The sequence below is a fragment of the Pongo pygmaeus genome, chromosome 6 (genome assembly GCF_028885625.2).
Source record: "Pongo pygmaeus isolate AG05252 chromosome 6, NHGRI_mPonPyg2-v2.0_pri, whole genome shotgun sequence".
Taxonomy (NCBI): Eukaryota; Metazoa; Chordata; class Mammalia; order Primates; family Hominidae; genus Pongo; species Pongo pygmaeus.
In genome coordinates, this window is record NC_072379.2 from 47,974,706 (window position 1) to 47,992,831 (window position 18,126).

The 18,126-nt window shown below is 39.7% G+C and overlaps 1 protein-coding gene across 2 annotated transcripts in view; it reads left to right on the forward strand.

Annotated features, from left to right (window-relative positions):
• AMPH (amphiphysin) overlaps positions 1 to 18,126 on the forward strand; it is a 250,218-nt gene that overhangs the window by 128,319 nt on the left and 103,773 nt on the right. For both annotated transcript variants that reach the window (XM_054496470.2, XM_054496471.2), the window contains exons 3-4: positions 6,530 to 6,584; positions 15,681 to 15,775. In XM_054496470.2, coding sequence (XP_054352445.1) covers positions 6,530 to 6,584; positions 15,681 to 15,775 — 150 coding nt within the window. The remainder of the gene's footprint in view (positions 1 to 6,529; positions 6,585 to 15,680; positions 15,776 to 18,126) is intronic.

An 18,126-nucleotide genomic window follows, 5' to 3' on the forward strand; every position in this document is an offset into this window, starting at 1 on the left:
ACGAGGACACAGCGAGAAGGTGGTCATCTGCAAGCCAAGGAGAGAGGCCACGGGGTGGAGGGGGGGGGAACTGTACCTGCCAACACCTTGATCTTGGACTTTCAGCCTCCAGAACTGTGAGAAAGCCACCTGGTCTGTGGTTTTGTGTTGTGGCAGCCCAAGCAAACTAATACAGACATCATAAATGGCAGTTTCAGAAACATTCTGGCTGTTGATTAGGCCTGGAGTAATGATAGCTAAGGCCCTTCCTTCTCTACCATCAGTGCATCTCTGTGCCTTGACACAGCAGTTGTTTTTCTAGTCCTTGTACGTGCTGTCTGATTTGGTCACGATAGAATGTTATAGATAGAGCTAGCATCTATACCCACAGCAGGGGACACTGAACAGCAAGTCACAGGAGGAGTTGCTACTGGAAGTGGGGCTCCTTTAAAGTCTCCCTTGATTTTTGGGTCAGCTCTCCGTGCTCCTCCCCTACCAGTATATTAAATACTGTGCTCTAGCTATTAAGGTGAAGGCTGAAAAGATTTTAAATAATGCCCGTGATGCACCTTATAAGTCAAGTCTCCTCACACACAGAGAGAGGAAAACAACTGAGTGGTTTTTCAAGGGTCACAAATTCAAGGCAATAAAGCTGATCTTCCAGCTGTATCCAGTCTGCATGCTGTGACGATTTAATGGCGGTTTAACACACTGTGGGTTAGCTCTTCCAGAAGATCCGAATGGAGATCTCTATAAACTCAAAGTTAGTTGGCTTAAGGGAAATAAATGGAGAGATTGTACATGTGATTATTAGCTAGATTTCTGATTTTGTTTTGTTGAAGCTAGAAAGTATGTAATAACCAGTCTTCAGATCGTAGATATTCTGGAATTGGTGACAGGGCTAGTTGAAAATTGGGCCACGAATCTTGGATAAAATTGTGGAAACTGAGATGTTCTCTTTGACATTTCTCTTCCTTCCATGCACTCCCTGCCTCATCTTCCCAGGAAAATGACTGCAAATATCCAGTCTTATTTCATCTTTATCTTGTATCTTCTGCATTAATATCTGTGAAAAAAAGAAATAAAAGAAGAGAAATTGTTTTATGAAGTCAGTGCTGGGTTCTTAATGATAGACAGCTCCAATAGTGCAAAGAGCTCAAAGCAAGGAAACAGAAATGTAAATTTCAGAGACCCTGGTGCTTTTACTTAAGAAAAACTCTCATCTTCCCATTTAACAGCACCTGAACTTTTCATAGGGCGAGCTCTATTTCTTAACAAGCCAGGAGTGCCTGTAGTGCTCAGTGGCCTAATGTCTTTGATCATAAGTGGATTCAGATATTATGTTATTAGTCATCTGTTAATCAAGGTGCTGATTATGGCCTCATTAAATCTCATCTCCTTGATAATCTAATTTTCTTCTAAGCTTCAAAAATGATCAGCAAGTTTATTATCATTGCTTTCAAGATTGAGTTAACCTGTCTGAACTCTGAGAAATTGAGCCAGTTTTAATTTTGATATGTTATTTCAGTCATTTTCAAGAGAAAAATGTCATCAAAGGCAAAAAATAATAATGTAACTCTGGGAATGTCTATAGGCTTATGATCACAGATGAGATGACAGGACTCACCTTTGTAAAATTGCAACTTTATGAAGTTATGTCTCCTAAGATCCACCTTTCATGCAGATGTTAGTACTGCTGGCTTTCCACCTGAGCCTTTTTTAAAATGTCAGCTCACAGTTTCTGAGTTGGAGAGGCAACTTAATGAAAAATTTTTCCATACTGTGTGTGATATTTTCTTCCTCTTGTCTTTCTTTTTCTTTTTATAACAAAAGTTACTTATAAAGGTAAGTCAGTGCTACGCTGACCATATATTAACAAGCCAATTCAACAGGCCATTGCCTGTTTAACAGGTATTAAACTCCTATTGCTTTGAGATATTTTCCAGGCCCGCTTAACCTTACTAATAAAATCCACAGGATTTGTTTTTTCTTGTGCGTTTGGGGCCATAGTGATGCACACCCCTGCCCCGGGGTGTCATGCACATGGTAGTTTGTAGTACATGGGAATGGTGCCCCTAAATGGTGCAGTGGTTGCTGCTGCTCTTAGTTCCTTAGAAATCATTAATTCATTCTATAAATTTTGTCCGCAACTAAATTGAATTAGTGCCTCAACTATGGCTCCTTTCTTCTGGGCAGAAATAACTGAGTTAAAGGTAAACTAACAAAATTATACCTTTTTAAAGACTCTTGAAGTCTTGGCATATGTATTTACTAATATTAATATATTGCAGCGCTTCAAAATTTAGTGTATCTAAACAAAAAACAGCTTGACTCAGTAATTTCCCACACTCGTCACACCTTCATGCAGTTGGATCTTCTCCAAAGAGGAGTATTACTAGGCAATTCAGACAACTTAATTGTAATAGACTCCCCTGCCCTCCTGTTGCCATGATCCCTGTGACCAGGACATAGAACAATAATTTCCTGATATCTTGTAGAAAATGATATAAAGAAACAAGAAGGGAAAATACAGGCATATAATCTCAAGGGTGTAGAACTTAGTTTTCTGCACACACATGTGCAATACATAATTCACGGCTGAATCACTAAAATGATACTTTACAAAGGAATTCGGAATGAACTTCAAATTCAGTGAAATCTGAGCAATGTTATAAGAATTTGTTTAATTTCAAACATCTGCTATCCCTGCAGAATAATGATCTTAAGGAAAGTTTGTTATGCAATAAGTTTTGTACAGGAGATACTACTTTATGGCATATTGTAGGTGGAGGATTTTTCTCCAGAGCTTTTTACCTTTTTGATTAAGGTAGAATTTTAGATGAAATTCAGTGTGGCTATTACTGAGTGATTCAAGAAACCCAAATACTCATGGGGAAAATTAAGAATTTTAATAATTGGAAAAGAAGTCATTTAAATCAGCCTTTAGTTTATCTGCTTAAATTGAACTCATTTATTAGCAATTATTGTACAATTTTGAACTTTGTTCCACTCTTATATAAAAAATCTCTTCTAGATTTCTTATTTCATTCAAAAAAAAGTCTGCAGTGCTTCCCTTTGACAAGATGAATCCAGTATATGGATTGGAGCCTGAATTATTTCACTTTATTTCTACTGAAGGAAAAGGCAATTAGTTAATTGTGGGGTTAATTTGACATAACTTTATTCCTTGAACATTTGAGAAAAGAATGCCCTTGCCTGCTACTTTTTTTGCTATTTCTGGATATTCTGAGCAATCCTGGTGACTCATAACCATCCCTTTTCATGGCCGGCTCTGTATAACTGAGGGAACACATCCTTCTGGGTGAGAAGTGAGCCTTGCTTAACTCGGTGTCCCTCACACATTTCCATGGAAGGACCATGACTGGTACAGCAGAATCCTAAAGCAGACAGCTGAAAGCAGCAGAAATCTGTGAAGTTCTGTGTTTCATCCCCATGCTATTTTTTTATTCAACTTCATAAGAGGTGGCTTAATGGTTGTAAAATAATGGTTTCTCTTCCATTTCTTTCCCTTCACCTCAATAAATTGATGTTCCAGAGAGATCTTTTAGCTTTGTTTTGTGGATGTATGTGCCCTAGACAAACCACTAAATGCCCCCAGATTCTACATTTATCTAGTTGGAGAAATGTGGCCTTAATGGATTCAAGCCCTCCTAATTGTACCTTTCAGGGCTTTTAGGCTTTAGATTGGTTTGGGTCTATATTTGTCCAGGTAAATTTCAGATATTATTCTCTCTTAAATTATCTGAAATCTGATGGGACAAATGATTCTGGAGCTTGCTTCTCTCTCAGTTCCATTCTATGTCTTTCCATTGCTTGACCACCACTTGGGCTTCCATTTGTGAACCATTCAGTTTGTCCTTAATCTTTCCAATTTGATTTTTCTGAAATGTTTCTGTAAATGCTTTTAGTTCTTTTCTGTTCACTAATTCTATTGGACTTTTTATTGTTGTGGTTAGATTTCAGCCTCTCTCCACATTTCAGCATTTCCTCTGTTGATGGTGAATCATTTTATTGGGCAGTTTGGGCTAGGTTATGCCATGGTAGCAATATCTCAGTGGCTTTCAACAACAGAGGTTGGTTTCTCACTCATGAAAATGCAGGTGGTGGCTGTGCTCTGTGGTCCCTTCACTCTGGGATCCAGATTGAAGAAACAAATTCTGTATGAGGAGAGGAAAGAAATGGCAGGAGCATGTGATGGCTTTTATAGCTTCAGCTTGAAAGTAGCACATGTTACTTCCACTCAGGTTTCGTTGACTACAGTCCTACAGCCAAGCCTGATGTTGCTGAGGCAAGAAGTATGATCTTTCTCCAATGACAGATCTGGTAGGGAGGTTCAGCATAGATTGACAATAAAATCTACCAAAGCCATATTTTTTCCACTTTTTATGTACTCAGAATGTGACACAATGCCCTCACATAATGGATATTTAGTAGGGGAAAGACCCACTTCTTTTGTTGCAATATACTTTTCTTGGTGGTATTGAGAACTTCATCCTGACTTCTCTGGGTCCTCTTCATCATCTCCTTTTACTCAAGTGTTTATCATCAGGATTTTCTCTTTATTCTCCTCTTCTTCTCTCTGGAAATAGTTTTCTACTACACTTTGCTGTTTGGAACCCCACCATGATTTGCTTTATTTTCTCTAGCTGATGGAAGTTTGCCATCACACAAATTTTCTGAGTGTTTCAACAAGGGAATAGAAACCTTGAGTTTTGATTTAAAACCATGTTGAGACACTAGAAAGGGAGTCAATTGTTTAGCACTTTGATTTCTGCTTTGCCATTCTGAATAGAACCATTCTGTTTGAAGTTCATACGTGCCAGCAAACGGACTCATCCTAAGCTTTTGTCTGGTAGTAACTGGGTTTATAGAGCTGCAAAAATAACCTGAGCTTAACTCAAATACAGAATACCTCACCTGAGTGCTACATAGATTTCAAAGAAATAATGTCACTATACTTGCACAATGCAAGTGTTATATGGAAAATATCCTAATTCAGAATTCCTTTTGCCATCAAGCATAGTCTTAATTATTTCTTTTCAGTTTATTTGTATTAATCATTATCTTTAAATATGATGGGCATTTTGTTTTTGTACTTCAACACTTTGAATGGCTGTTGCAATGCTAAATGTAATCTGCCTTGCAGTGCAATTGTTTTGTTTTTTGCTTATATATTTTAGCTCCCCCACTAGATTATAATGAGGAAAGAGGGTCCCCCCACCACCACTCTTTTGGGCAAATACTAACAACGTTTGTTAAATTGAACATGACTATTGAAGTTGCTGTCCTATTATTGAGCTCAAGGTGGAGCCCTGTATGCTAGCTCTCTGCAATTTTGTTAAATGACTATGCAATTAAAATGCATGCATGTTTTAAATCGACTTTCAGTTGTAGAGTCATAGCAGCTACTGTTGGTGCTCAGACATATGCCCCTAGTACCTACTTTTTCTGAGCCCACCAGACTGACTTGCCAGCATTGGCAACTCTTTGCCTGAGGGCTTCTCTGGTTTCTGGAGCCCTCTCTGCCTCTGTATAGATGTATTGGGGAATTAATGTCCCCTAGGAGCAGCTCTAGAAACACAGCCGACAAGATATTGGATAAATGCCTCAGCTTCCTTGCCTTTCAGTTAGGGTATCTATAGGGTGTTTCATTGACACTGTCTTCCAGAGTTCCCCAGTGGAACTGAGGTCCACTTGCCCACAGTGGTAACTTGCTTGATAATGCTCTCTGTATCAGCTATCTTCCCTTCTCTGCCTCACTTCTCTACTCTCCTACTGGCATTTCTTTGATTAACTCCAAATTAAACTATTTGCAGTCTCATCCTAGTTTCAGAGAGTCTTGGAGTTTCTAAAAAAGTATCCAGACTAAAACAGGCATTCATGTGTCAACATTTACAATTTAACAGTTTCTTTATTTCAGTGCAGTCCAATAAAAATATAATGCAAACTACATAGTTTAGAATTTTCTAGTGGCTACATCCTTAAAGTGAAAAGAAAGAGATGAAATTTTAATAATGTAGTTTAACTCAATATACCCAAAATATTATCGTTTTAACATGTAATCTATATAAAATTAATCAGTTTTTTTTGGTACTCAGTCTCTAAAATACGTTGTATAAAATACATTTACAATATAAATGGAAAATACCCTTACAGTACATCTCAATTGCAAGTACTCAACAGCCATATGTGGCTTGTGGCTACCATATTAGATAATGGTGATCACTTCCCTACTATTATAACCCATGTGTCAAAATCTAGAAATTTGATAGCTGTTGAATTAGAGGATGTGTAATGAATTGTATTATCTATTAGCAAAATCTTGCCTTCTCCTTTTGCTGAAGTGGAACAAAATTTCTATAAATATCTAGACTGATGGACATTGTTGCCTTGTTTAGTCTGTCCACATATTTATGTTTTTTTCCAAGAATGAGCTTCTGGCAATGGTAACTTCAAGACTTAACACTTCTTACATGTTTTCATGCAGAATATAGACTAGATATTTAGCATCTGTGCTTGTGTTTTTTAGGCAGAGGGTACCAGACTTCAGCGAGAACTCCGAGGATATTTAGCAGCAATCAAAGGTAATGTGTATGAGTTGTTTACTGCATGTTACTAAGCACAGGTTGTTCTTGGAATTCATGAGTGACAGGATTGAGTGTTAATTACAAAGCCATTTGGCTTCCTGGCAAGATGGATGCTTGAACACAGGTGTTCCATTCCACCCACCCCAAATTCCCATTGAAATGATAATCAGAATATATAAGGAAAAAATATGTGTGCCCTTATGCTGGAAACTAGAAATAAATGCCACCCACATGCCAGAGATTTCCAGGAAAATTTCTTAGAATGAGCTTGAGACCTTATTTAAGAAAAGCTACAGCTGGCTTACCTCCTGAGGGAGACCACATCCCAAGAGTGGAGCACTCACAGACATGCACCTAAGCCCTCTCACTGGAAGGGGCAAGACATGGTGGCAGAGGCAGGTGGAAGATGATCAGCAAACATGGCCCTGGACTGGCTGTGACTTGTGTGGATTAGCAGCGCTTGCATCCCTACCAACGTACAATGCACGGGCATGGACAGGCCCTAGCATGAGTTTCTGGACTCAGCCATGTAAGGCAAGGAAATGAGGCCACTGGAGGAGGGAGAAGAGAGCAATAGGGAGGTGGGCTCAGCCTGTGCCTGCTATCCATCATCACGCTGCCTGCCCTGAGTCACAGCCAAGTGTGCCCACGGATATGATGTATCATAAGGCAGATTTTGTGGGGAAAGAATGGATCATCTGACAAGGGGTATTGGGAAAATTGGCCAAACACTTAGAAAACAGAGTGAAATTCTCAACCTCACACTTTACTCCCTCCTTCCTAATTCCAGATATAGTAAAGATGTAAATATGTTGTTGTACTGGACTCTATTAACTTCAGTAGACATGGCACCAGGTTCAAGAGGCTGAAGAAGGGACCCAGAGTCAGCAAACAAGACACAGGGTTTTATTAGTGGGAAACTTACATACAGAGTGGGCCCAGTCATGGCAGGGCTGGGCAGGAGTATCGCATGGCCAAGTGGTGGCAGGCTGGGCAGGAGAACTACATGCGTTTGCAAAAAGCAACGCAGTTTCTGTAACATTTTCGCTTAGCATCCTCTACCTAACAACCTCCACCTGGCAACCTTCGTTTAACCCAAAACACATGGCCTCAATCACCTGTATGACTCACCTTCAGTGGGACAGGCTCAGGGCTCAGATGTTCCTTGTAGACAAGGAATGAATCTCTGGGTTGGCCACTCCCAGATTCCTTAGCTCAGAACTCTGAGCACATATTCAGGTGCATCTACCATAAAGGGTGATTCTCAGGGGATGCGTAAGTTATCACTGTCAGGTGTGTCTGCTATGCATCGCTGTGCAAAGAAATGTGCTAAAGTACTAGAATAAAATACAGTAAATTTAGTCTCTAGGCTGTAGAGAAGGTCTTTATACAGGTTACTTGCAAGGCAGAAACCCATAAATCTCTCCATAAAGATGGAGAGATTTGACCTCATAAGTATGTAAAACTTAATATGTTTTTTAAAAACACCATTTTGACAACATAGTTAGTGAAAGTAAATAAAGATATAAAGAGCTCAGTGAGTAAACTAAATGAAGGTCAATTGGTTAAATTAAAAATGGGCAGAAAACTCTAAGGGAAAATTAGCCAAAGAAGAACTATAGATGGGTGATAAATGCGAAAAAGCCTTATCCTCATGAATAATCAAATAATATTAAGTAGCATCGAAAAGAAGATTTTATCATTTTTCCTCCAAATGTTCAAACACATTACGAATAAAATATATATTTAGAATTGGTAAAGCTCTGGGAAGTGGACTCCATTCATGTATTGCTGGGAGGATAGCTTTTCTGGAGAGCATCTGGTAAAATCTTTTATTTATTTATTTATTTATTTGGTATGCTTTTTGACATACCAGTTTCATTCTAAGAATTTATTCTCACAGTTTTAATGTGGATGTGTAAAACTGAATACAAACATGTTATTAAATAATGAAATAATAAAAATATCAATAATTTAAAAATGGCCAAAATAATAAAAATTAGCAAAATTGATTTTTAAACTAAAATATATTTATGAATTTTATAGTCCAGGCATATCATTTTAATTCTCATGACAGCTCTATAAGGCAGGTAGTTTTATTATCTTAATTTTATAGATAAGAAAGTGAGTTACAGCCAGGCACAGTGGCTCACACCACCTTTAATCCGAGCACTTTGGGAGGCCGAGGCGAGTGGATCACTTTAGGCCAGGAGTTCAAGACCAGCCTGGGCAACATGGCAAAACCCTACTGAAAATACAAAAATTAGTCAGGCGTGGTGGCGCATGCCTGTAGTCCCAGCTACTCAGGAGGCTGAGGCAGGAGAATTGCTTGAACCTGGGAGGTGAAGGTTGCAGTGGGCGGAGATCATGCCACTGCACTCCAGCCTGGGTGACAGAGTGAGACCCTGTCTCAAAAAAAAGAAAAAGTGATTTTTTTAAATAGAGTTTAAATAGATCATCCAGGGTTGCATGCCAAGGAAACAACAGGGCCAGATTACATATTTCGTTCTGTGTTTCTCCAGAGCCCTGGTTTTATCTACTGTCTTTTACTGCCTTTGAACTACATGACCAATGGTAAGGCATTGGTTTCACAAGTCAGAGTTCATCTATACAATGGAATAATGGCAACCTACTACTGTTACTTTTTCATGAGCACTTACTGTGTGTTAGAGTCTGTGCTAAGCATTTTAGGCACATTACCTGTTTCTAACTTCCCAACATAGCCATATTATCAGTCATTAACTTGATTTTACATTTGCAAAGAAGTAAGTCTCAGAGAATTTAACTTCCACAGTTTGATGGAGCTCATCATTAATTACTCCCAAATCAACCTTAAGTATTTGTAACAGTTCAGTCAGAAAATAGAAGCCACTCTAAGTATTTCTTTTATTATTGATTTAGGATTTGAACACAGAAGTCATATTATTTCAAGCACAGGACTTTTTCTGGGTTAGTTGATTTTTTTGAAAATGTGGATAAGTTTGTTGAATCAAAGAGTGAGTTCTCTTTCCCAAGTCTATTCGATTTGGTCTGTGCTGCCTCTTTGGTGTGGAGCGTGCTGCTTATAAAGACTGGCATAATTCTTTTCCTTAATGTGATCTAGAAGAATTCCCTGAGGGTGAGGCTTGAGCTCCAGAGAAAAGCTGGGTGAAGCATCAAATAAGCCTTTCTGGCAGACTGCATCTGCACTCCAGGGCTAGTGGCCACAGCTCCGTATGACGGAGAAAGGAATTCTATCAGCTTTTCCCCATCTTGGGTTTGCTGATTGACTATGTTATCAAGCGATGCTCCAAAAAAGAGATCTCTGCTTAAATTACTCTGTCCACAGCTGATTGGAATGAATTTTTAAACAGGCTACTACTGAGTTTCTCAGAGCCCTTAATATGCTAAAGTCAACTCAGAAGTCCTGTGGGACAGGCAGGAATTCTGAGTTATTTGACTGTAGGACCCTTCTCTCTTCACAAAGCTTTGTGAAGAATGAATAGTGTTCCTGGGAACACATTTTGGGTTTTGGGACCAAACTTGAATACAAGGTATATGCCTGTGTTAGTCCGTTCTCGCGCTGCTAATAAAGTTATGCCCCCAGACTGGGTAATTTATAAAGAAAAAGAGTTTTAATGGACTCACAGTTCCACATGGCTGCAGAGGCCTCACAATCATGGCGAAGGCAAAGGAGGAACAAAGGCATGTCTTTTGTGGCAGCAGGCAAGAGAGAGTATGTACAGGGGAACTCCCCTTTATCAAACCATCAGATCTCATGAGACTTATTCACTATCACGAGAACAGCACAGGAGAAACCCGCCCGCATGATCAGTTACTTCCCAGGTCCCTCCCACAACACGTGGAGATTATTACAGTTCAAGATGGGATTTGGGTAAGGAAACAGAGCCAAACCATATCAATGCCTTAAGTAGATCATAATTTACATTTTCAAAGGCTTTCATGGGCAATTTTTCTTGTTTTCACAAGGACAACTCTGGCTAACTAATCCTGCTATAACACAGGTAGCATCAGGGCAGCATAGGAGAAAGTGATATTTGGCCCTGGAGAATCATGGGTCCTGGGGCAATTGTGGGAAAATCATTGAGCCTTTTAGTTGCTTTGGGTTCCTCATCTATTAAATGCTTCAGTTCTCTCAGAAGCCCCTAAAGGCCCCAAAACTGGGATTCTGTGAAGTTGGGTTAAATGAATTCTAATCATTTTATTGTGACTGATCTCTGGGTGGCTTCTCCTCTATGGGTCTTTATGATTTCTGCTGATGCTTAGGCTTCGTGAGGCGGATCTTATGCTTGCATTCATTTTAGCAGCAAACATCTCTGGAGCTCCATTTGTGCACCTGACACTGTTCTAGGAGAGGGAGATGCAGAGATGAGCAAGACATAGTGCCTGCTTGCAAGGAGCTCACAGCAGAGTGAGGAGACAGTTAAATAAAAAGGCCACATAGGCATAGTAATATGTATTTTAATAGATACGTGCATTTGAGTGTCATCATGACAGAGGACAGACTCACACTTTAGGAGAGGCAAGAAACTGGGGCAGGAATGGTTCTTCCAAGGAACTTACACTTCAATGAACCCAAGAAGTGGGGTCATAGGTGGCCATCAAGTGATTAGGTTTTCTAGAGAAAGATAGATTTCGGAGGGACGTTGCAGGTGGAAGAAACAACGAGGCCAGGAAGCAGAAGGAAGCATAGGTTCTTGAGGGAGCAAACAGAGCAGTGAGATGCAAGCAGAAAACTGAGCTGAATGAAACATGGAAAGGCAGCAGCATTTATATAAAGAAGTGCTTCATGTATCATATCATATGGGGATTTTATTCTATCAATAGACAGGAGAGTCATTGTTAGAGTTATTGTAGACAAGGGAAAAAGTCCCATGATCAGATTAGCATTTTAGAAAAATAGTTATTGTGATTATGTGGAATTCAGGCTAGAAGAAGTGAAATTGCATGGAGATTTAGTAGAAGTCTAGTCCAATAGTTCAATAATACTGTTAGCTAACATTTATTGAGCACTTATATGCTAGGCACTGAGATAAGCATTGACATGTCTCAGTTTATGTAATTTTCCCTACAACCTTGTGGCAGGTATATTTATTGGTATTTTACATCTTGGAAAACTGAGGTTATAGATGATTAATAATTTGCCTAAAATCACATGAATCATTTGTAATGGAACCAAGCTTTTAACAAAGGCTGATTAATTGCAAATAATAGTCTTAATTATCTTGTTATGTTGCCTCCAAAAATATTTTGTATTGTGATGGCTGACAGTTGGACATCTGCTTGTGCCAACTACTTTGCTAAATCGTGTTACGTGGATTATGTTATCTAATCTAAATCGTAGGTGATGAGTATCTAATCCAGGGAAGGGCAGTGGGCAGGGAAGGAAGGGGCTAGATTTGAGAATCAGGCGGAATTGGTGACTCAGCTTTGGGAGGATGAATCTGGGATGACTTCTAGTTTTTGAACTGGGGCAACTGGATGGCATTCATGAGAACTGAGAAAAGGAGTTGAAGCAGGTTTGGACAGGAAAATTAAGAGTTTGTTTTTGACATGTGAAGTTTGAGGTATTAGTAAGACATCCAAGTGGAGATGTCCAGTAGGAATTTAGAATTGGGAGTCACTGGCGTGCAGGTGCAGTGGAGGCCAGACACAGGGATGATGAACATGCCAGATCTTTCTCTAAATGGAGCACGGTGCACGTGGTGTCATTAATAGTTCTTCATTTATGTGTCTTATGTGTAGGCATGACTAAGGAGTAGGGTTGACTATTCTTGAGCTACCTCACCAACTGCCTATTTTATTCCAACTCTTGTTCCCATCCTTGCTCTCCTTAAGAATCTAAGAAAAAGATGCCCACTCTTGCTTTCCTTTGAGGCAGCTGCTGTCTTTTTACACAGCTCTCTTCTAAGCAATGGGACAAAGCTGCTAGATACTTGCAGTATTTTAGACGTTCTTTTAATGGTTTATCGCTGCTGCTTGTTATTGTCGTAATTTGTTTTAACTGATGTTATTTTTAACTAAAACACATACTCTCAGGCTATTTAAGCAAGGAGTACTTATAAAGTAGTGCAATCTATGCAACAAGTCTTAAAGGATGAAAATGGAAGCTCACAAATTTGGCTGCAAATGGGAATAGACAATGTTATATGAAATGTCTTGGAGAAGGTCCAAAATTTTGAAGAGAGTGAAGTGGTTCCCATCCAGTAGTAAAATAATAATAATTCTTCTATATATGATGCTGGGCATTTGTCTTACAGTTTTAGAAATCACTAATCTTTTAAGAAAATTTTGGATATTGTATATTATTCAATCTCGGAGGTAGCATTTAGCACCTTTTCTGCTTTGATGTTGCCAAATTACTCTGAAGGGAACTTGTATTTTAGCTTTTTTCCCCCATCACACTCTGTCAGAAGAGTAATCCCTAAATCCCTAAAAGCTCTGCCAGTCTGGAGCTAGGCTTGAAGCCTTTCACCTGTGTATCCATCAAAGTGCATCCTACGGAGTAGATGTTCTCAAAACAATTTCAATGTCAGAATGGCTTCTGTCCAAATGATACATCACCACTTATCCACTCTGTAATTAGTAGTTCTTTTGGCTGCTAATAGACATATTTACTGCAACATCATGCTTTTAGTCTTGATGATTAAAGTCTTATATAATTTTATTTTAAGGTTATATTCATGACTTTATTTTTCATCACAAAGATTATTTGGCCTACAGTGCCAAATTTCTTTTTCTTCTCTGAAGACATTGTTAAAAACCTATCTACACAGCTATGTATAATTTCCATCAGACTTAAGACAAAGATTTAAAGAAAATGCCAGAAGTTTTTTGGCATCTGGATTATAGAAGGGGGTCCACTAGTGACTAACGCTTGGTATGAATTTGAGGGGTATATTTCTTGATAGAGATTTGCTTGTACTTGGGTAAGGGTGAATTTGGACACTTGGGATAATGTAGCTTCCACCTCAGTGTTGACCATATCATGAGACAACGTATCCACCCTTGTTTGGATTCAGAGTGCCAGGGGTCGGATTCAGGTTTTGTCTCCTATTTGCTGTCCCTTCACCTGCACGACTCTGTTTCATCAGAGTCCCCAGAGTCTTGAGTCATACTATTTTTTTCCTACCCCAGACTGTGCCAGAGCTTCGTCTGATGGTGGTCAAGTCACTTCAGCTCATGTAGGCAGGACACCTCATTGTCAAGGGCTTCGTGGAATGTGCCCAGCGATGCTCTGAGGGAAGGGAGATGTCGGCTGTGTCTAAAGAGAGCACAAGTGCTATGAAACACCAAGTTACATGTGGACTTTTATACATACTCCTCAAGGATATACTTCTGTCATTTCAGACATCTTTTAGTTTGTCCTTTTCTCTCACAGTTGAACCCAGAATTAGCTACCTCCAATCCAGCAAGAATGTTGAGTTTTCAGTTTAACAAATGATTTTCATCTTAGGATTCACTGACCTTAAGCTTACAGGATGTGTTTTTTATTTCTCATGACACTGCTCTGATTTTCCTCTCCTCTCCCTCTTTCCAGCCCCCTTTTATCCCCCCTAGTGACAAAGGCCAAGACATCAATGTGGCCAGGTCCCACCTTCCGGCTGTCAGGGAGAGTCTTCTGCCAGAGGTGCATCTCCAAGTCCCCAGCTCTTCCTGGTCCCTTGTTTTGCTCTCAGCCATGAGCTGTCTTCGTGGCTTTTCAGTACATACATTAACCTTTGTGCAGGGGGTCCTTGGGAGAGACTAAAAATGACTGGGTGATACTTTATGTCACCATGTTGTGCTCAGAAGCATGTATCTTTAATGCTGTTCTTCAGTGTTGCAAACCATAGTTTTGCAGCATATCAAATGTATCCCTAATGAAAATTCAGACCCAAAGGCTTAGGAACCCTAAAATTTCTAAGAGTTTTGATTTAAAACTGCATTCATAGTTTTAAATAATACAGCAGATCTTCAAATAGCATTGTTTCATTCAACATCATTTTGTTACAATAATGATGAGAAAAAAAAAATCTCAGCCAGGGCCACTGTCCGTGTGGAATTTGTACACTGGGTTTTCTCTCGGTACTTTGACTTCCTCCCACGTCCCAAAGATATACAGGTGAAGTTTACTGGCATGTCAGTGAGTGTGGGTTTGTGAGTGCACCCTGCAATGATGCAATGATGCATCTTGTCCAGGGCTGGTTCCCATCTTGTGCTCTGAGCCTCTAGGAGAGGATCTGGTCACCCATGACTCTAAACTGGAGTAAGTAAGTAAATAATTATCTGACTTGTTTTTATTAATCTTTCTTAAATGTATATACTGCTCTCATTTATTTCAATGTTCAATATTAGAAGTGTTTTGACCTTTAGTTAGAAGTTTTGTGATGTGTCTGTGATGAAAAATATGTCCTGGGAACTTAACTCTTATTTATATGAATTAGCCTTGGGTAAAATTGGTTTCATTATTCATCGTATCAATTAAAGTCACACTTTGCAAGAACCTATAGATGACATTAAGTAAGGACTTACTATACTGGAAAATGACAAACGTTTTTTCTTTGTTCTTTGTAAAAATTTTAGGCCACTTAAAACTTAACCATTTAACCACTTTAACCATGTTTACCATTTTAGGCCACTTAACCACTTTTGACTGTTATGCCCTATAATCCTATTGATTTTTACCTCTAGTCCCTTCTAAAAATTCTTTATGCCTTGTATTTAAATTCATTTAGGACTAATTTTAGTTTGAGAACTCTGCAGTTTTATGGACCAGTGTTCTTAGCATCCGATACCATTTGGCAAGTGGTAGCACACGTAATAGGACACATTATGATTATTGTAGTTTTCAGAGTAGGATACTTGTTGATTTTTCCCAAGACCCCATATCTATCATTATCAAGTGAATAATAGAAATGTGCAATGTGATAAGTCTTAGAGACCCTCAAAGAAAGATATGACAGCAGATACAAGCAGCAGTTGTGCCTTTATAATTTTTCCTTAAATGTTTAGCAAGTACAATATTTTTCTCTCACTTAAGAAAGTGGAGGAAGGGAGAAGAGAATCCTCATTCTTTTCTGTGTAACAGGAGTTGTTTCTCTCCAACACTAGGCATGCAAGAGGCCTCCATGAAGCTCACGGAGTCGCTGCATGAAGTCTATGAGCCGGATTGGTATGGGCGGGAAGATGTGAAAATGGTTGGCGAGGTAAGAGCTGAGGTGGCTTCCATGAGGCTCCCATGAGCCTTGCTCAGTCCACCTGTCCCCTGACTTGTTCTTTCCACCTCACAGTCTTAATCATGAGGCAAGACAGTGTGCTCAGAAGGCACCGTGCAGTTCTGCTGCCTGATGCTTCCAAACTTAGAGTGAAAAGTGAAGATGGGCCGGGCGTGGTGGCTCACGCCTGTAATTCCAACACTTTGGGAGGATGAGGCTGGCGAATTGCCTGAGGTCAGGAGTTCATGATCAGCCTGGCCAAAATAGTGAAACCTCGTCTCTACTAAAAATACAAAAAAATTAGCCAGGCATGGTGGCACACGCCTGTAATCCCAGCTACTCAGGAAGCTGAGGCAGGAGAATTGCTTGAACCCAGGAGGCGGAGGTTGCAGTAAGCCAAGATCGCACCACTGTGCTCCAGCCTGGGCAACAGAGCAAGACTCCATCTTGAAGAAAATAAAAGAAAAGTGAAGATGATAATAAAACCACTTCGGTAGAGAGCAGTGTTTTAAGATTCCTTTTTGCAAAATAACAATATCATTTTTCTGTCCTCACTACAAGCCTTAACAGCCCATTTCTAGCAGACATGGATCACGGTGTGATTTGTGTTGTCCCAACTTCACCCCTTCATCTCAATCCCCCTATTGACTATGCCTCCCCAAATGCAGGGACAGGAGTTCAGAAGAGCGCCCATTCCACTTTAACACCAGCTAGTCCCTTCACAGATCTTCACTTCACGAAGACAAGCACAAAGTCAGACCGTGAAAAGGAATTTGACTTCAGGGAGGCTTTGGCCCTAGACATGTCTTAACACTTGAAATCAGGCTTCTGGCTGGGGGCTCTCTGGCTGACAGGAAGTGAGCAAGTGGGTTTTGCTCTCTGGAAAGCAGAATGGACCAGAGACTCAGTAGCACTGTGTGATGTTGGACCAGTTCTTTAATCTTCTTAGGCTTTAGGTTCCTCATCTACAAAATAAAAAAAAATAAATGTACCTACTAATAAGACACTTATTGCTTTTGTGTGGATGTCCTCTACCTACTCAGTGTTTGGTACATATTATGATTACTGATGTGAGACAACTGCCAGTCACAAATTGTCTCACATCCAAGTTCTTTCTTAAAACAAAGAGCAGTTATTTGTCATGTCCTCTCCTCCAGGTGAGTTATTGCAACTCATTTAGGCACAGACGACCTAAATTCAATGTGGCAGCCAGAGCTCAGGGGAAGGTCTGACAGGTGATGCACTGAATGTCTGTGCAGCCTTGGAAAACCTGCATTAACAGTGGAGTCCTAGGCTGCTGCTCCACGACAGTTCTGACACCCTGACATTGAGCTTCATAATCTTCTTATAACTGAGATACTAACAGAGATTTATTTATGAGGAAAGCACTTGTTGGCTCTTTCAAATCTTTCAAAAACTTTCAGGATGTAGATTTGGCCAAACCAGACTGCACATGTTACTTTCAGATGCAATTATTAAGTAATTGCATCTTCTCACATTTCTTCGATTAAAACACAGTATTTCAACATCATGTTGCTAAATACTTTGTACATTTCTAATTAGTGGTATAACTAAAAATTCATCACAAAAAATAATTTTTAAGGGAATAATAGAAACTTGTGTTAATAACTTTTCAGAACACCATGTTACCTTCTATGTTTGGCAAAGGTCACTATTGGCATTTCTTTTTTTAAGGAAATGGCTGTTATCCTACTTTGGTTCTTGCAGCTGCCAGGATTTTTGGAATCCTCAGTTGCAGATGCAAACATAGGCTCTTGTGATGATGAAGAAACTGAATACTGCATGTTCAGAGGGTCTACTCACGTCAGCAGTTGAGCCTTTCTAAACAGTGGATTTAAATGTTTTGGTTTGCATAAAATTCTTGAATTGAGATTTGTAAAAATTAGGACTACTTTTCAAAGTGTGAGAAAGAAACAAAAGCAAATTTTAAAAGTGTGTGTGTGTGTTTTAACAAGATGAAAACTTATGTGTCACATAGAGGAATTTAAGGGTTGGCAGTCCAGGCATTGCATATTGGCCCCACAAGTATGAGGGTCCCAAGTTTGCCATTTTTAGCCTGCCTTCAGGGGCAAGGTGACTCTCTGAGCACTGGCCATCAGCTGTCATTTCTTCATGCCAGTTAGCAAGGAGGATGAAGTCTGGAAGACAGCCCACTCCTTCCCTCCTTTCAGGACACTTCCTGAAAGTACATCCCATTGTCTAGAACACAGCCACATGACTGCACCTGGTTGCAAAGGAGTCTGGGAAGTAGAGTCTTTATCCTAGATGGCCAAGTGCCGAGCTAAAATGGGAGGTTCAGTTAGTAGGAAGGAAGAAAGGGT